This window comes from Arachis duranensis, chromosome 5 (assembly GCF_000817695.3).
Source record: "Arachis duranensis cultivar V14167 chromosome 5, aradu.V14167.gnm2.J7QH, whole genome shotgun sequence".
NCBI classification, from domain to species: Eukaryota; Viridiplantae; Streptophyta; class Magnoliopsida; order Fabales; family Fabaceae; genus Arachis; species Arachis duranensis.
This window is the reverse complement of record NC_029776.3, coordinates 98,307,286-98,309,083: the sequence shown is the minus strand read 5'-3', so window position 1 is coordinate 98,309,083 and position 1,798 is coordinate 98,307,286. Positions and strand designations below refer to the sequence as shown.

Genomic DNA, 1,798 nt, shown 5'->3' with positions numbered 1-1,798 from the left:
CAATGATAAATCTAGTCTTAGTTTCCAAGCACTTGGATTTGTCTCTGCTATTAAACCAAAAGCATATGCAAATATGGCAGCAAACAAGTTGTAAAAGCAGACCATAGATAGTTCATCTGGAAACTCCTTCAAGATTTCCACCTGTCAAATAATTATCATAGAATCGTCATAAAGTTCAGAAAATATCACATATACTATCCTAAGTCTAAGAAGATGTATTTTAAAATGTTCATATTAACAAAAGTATATGTACCTGTAGAATGAACCATAGTGTGAGTAGGATATTGCCAGTTGTGAGAAGAAAGCCACCAATGACCCAATTTGTATCCACTGATTCAAAGTTTCCATTTAATCGTTGAACAAGATGGAGAGAAGGGGAATCATCAGCAATAATGATGGATGGGCCTTTGTAGAATGTCACTATAAATGCACCTCCTATTGATATTATGCTTCCCACAATTTTAGCTTGGGTTGTTCTAGTTTTTACATCTATCTTTTCCATCCTTAAGTTGTGGTAGTAATAGCATTGTGAAAAACAAACAAAACACGGAACAAGAATGGATAATAGGGTAAGATACTAAGATACTGATTCAGAAAGAAATTATTAATTACATCACTTATATATCTAATATTGATCATTTATTCCAACTGTAATTAATAAATACAAAATAAGATAACTTTGATTTGACTTGGAGTGATTTTTATTATCTTCTGACCATTTTTGTTTTCATTTTTCTTCTTCTTTGAGCAGCAAATGATGATTGTACAGGTATGATAGCTGAGGAAAGTGTGGGATTACTGTAACTAATTCCAGCATAGCCCAGCATCTGTGATGAACATCTGCAAAAAATTCACAACAATTAAGGGTGAAAAGAGCCTTAATGATGGTGAATTCCAATAGTCAACTCAAAGAAAAGGGTACTTACCCTATGACCCCAAGCAGGGCAATTTTGGAAATGATTGAGAAACTCAGTGGAGGAACCACTCTTGATCTGCAAAAACAAGATGAATTCATATAAATCCATCAAGTGTTGATGTTTTTTTCTTGGAGGGTTTGTTGCTAATTACTAACCTTCTATAGAAGAAAGTGATAGGACAGAGTACAATGGTTGAAACAGAATAAGCATATGGAACAAAGACATAGTTGCTCATGCCTCCATTGCTGGCTGCTTTGAAGAGAGTGAACAAGCCTGTGTTGCTGCATTCAATCGCCACAAGCACCACAAATGGCACCAATTCCTTGTAACAACCCCTTCTATCCATCAAATATCTCTATCTTATTGTACTCTTGTTCACAGTTCGGAATTTATGTGTTGAGTTATATGTTGTACAAAAAATAATTTATTAATTTTGTATGGAACATATGTGTTTCAAGATAGTGACAGCTTTCTTTTTATAAAAAATAAAAAATATCTGTTTTGGATTAAACTGATCCTCCACTTTCCGGTCTCTAATACTGTTTTCTTATGACCACACTTTCACAACTGGACAAAGTACTAAAATAGTAGGAACAGAAAGTAATTACTTGAGGACACTTGAATTTGATCACTTTCAATTTGAAGATAAGAATTTGCAACTGATCCTATATATTCGATGATGATTTGTATACATCATAAGTTTTATAGTGGAATGGTTGGATTGACTTGTACTTCCTACCGTTGTTCTTTTCCTTCTATTCTTTTTATTTTTTCTCCTAAATAATCCATGTTCACTTTTTTTTGTTTTGTAGATTTGAGATTGTAACTTGTGATCCCAATTCATTGTTTTTCTGGATATTATTATTATTATTATTATTATT

The 1,798-nt window shown here is 32.8% G+C and overlaps 1 protein-coding gene across 1 annotated transcript in view; it reads right to left on the bottom strand.

Moving 5' to 3' along the window:
- The window catches only part of LOC107490809 (WAT1-related protein At5g40240), a 2,970-nt gene extending 1,639 nt beyond the window's left edge, over positions 1–1,331 (bottom strand). Inside the window, exons 1-5 of the mRNA XM_016111621.3 lie at positions 1,073–1,331; positions 927–992; positions 717–840; positions 254–577; positions 7–141 (exon numbers count right to left, since the gene is read on the bottom strand). Of these exons, the coding sequence (XP_015967107.3) occupies positions 7–141; positions 254–577; positions 717–840; positions 927–992; positions 1,073–1,263 (840 nt within the window). The 5' untranslated portion in view covers positions 1,264–1,331. The remainder of the gene's footprint in view (positions 1–6; positions 142–253; positions 578–716; positions 841–926; positions 993–1,072) is intronic.
- Positions 1,332–1,798: the final 467 nt, after the last annotated feature.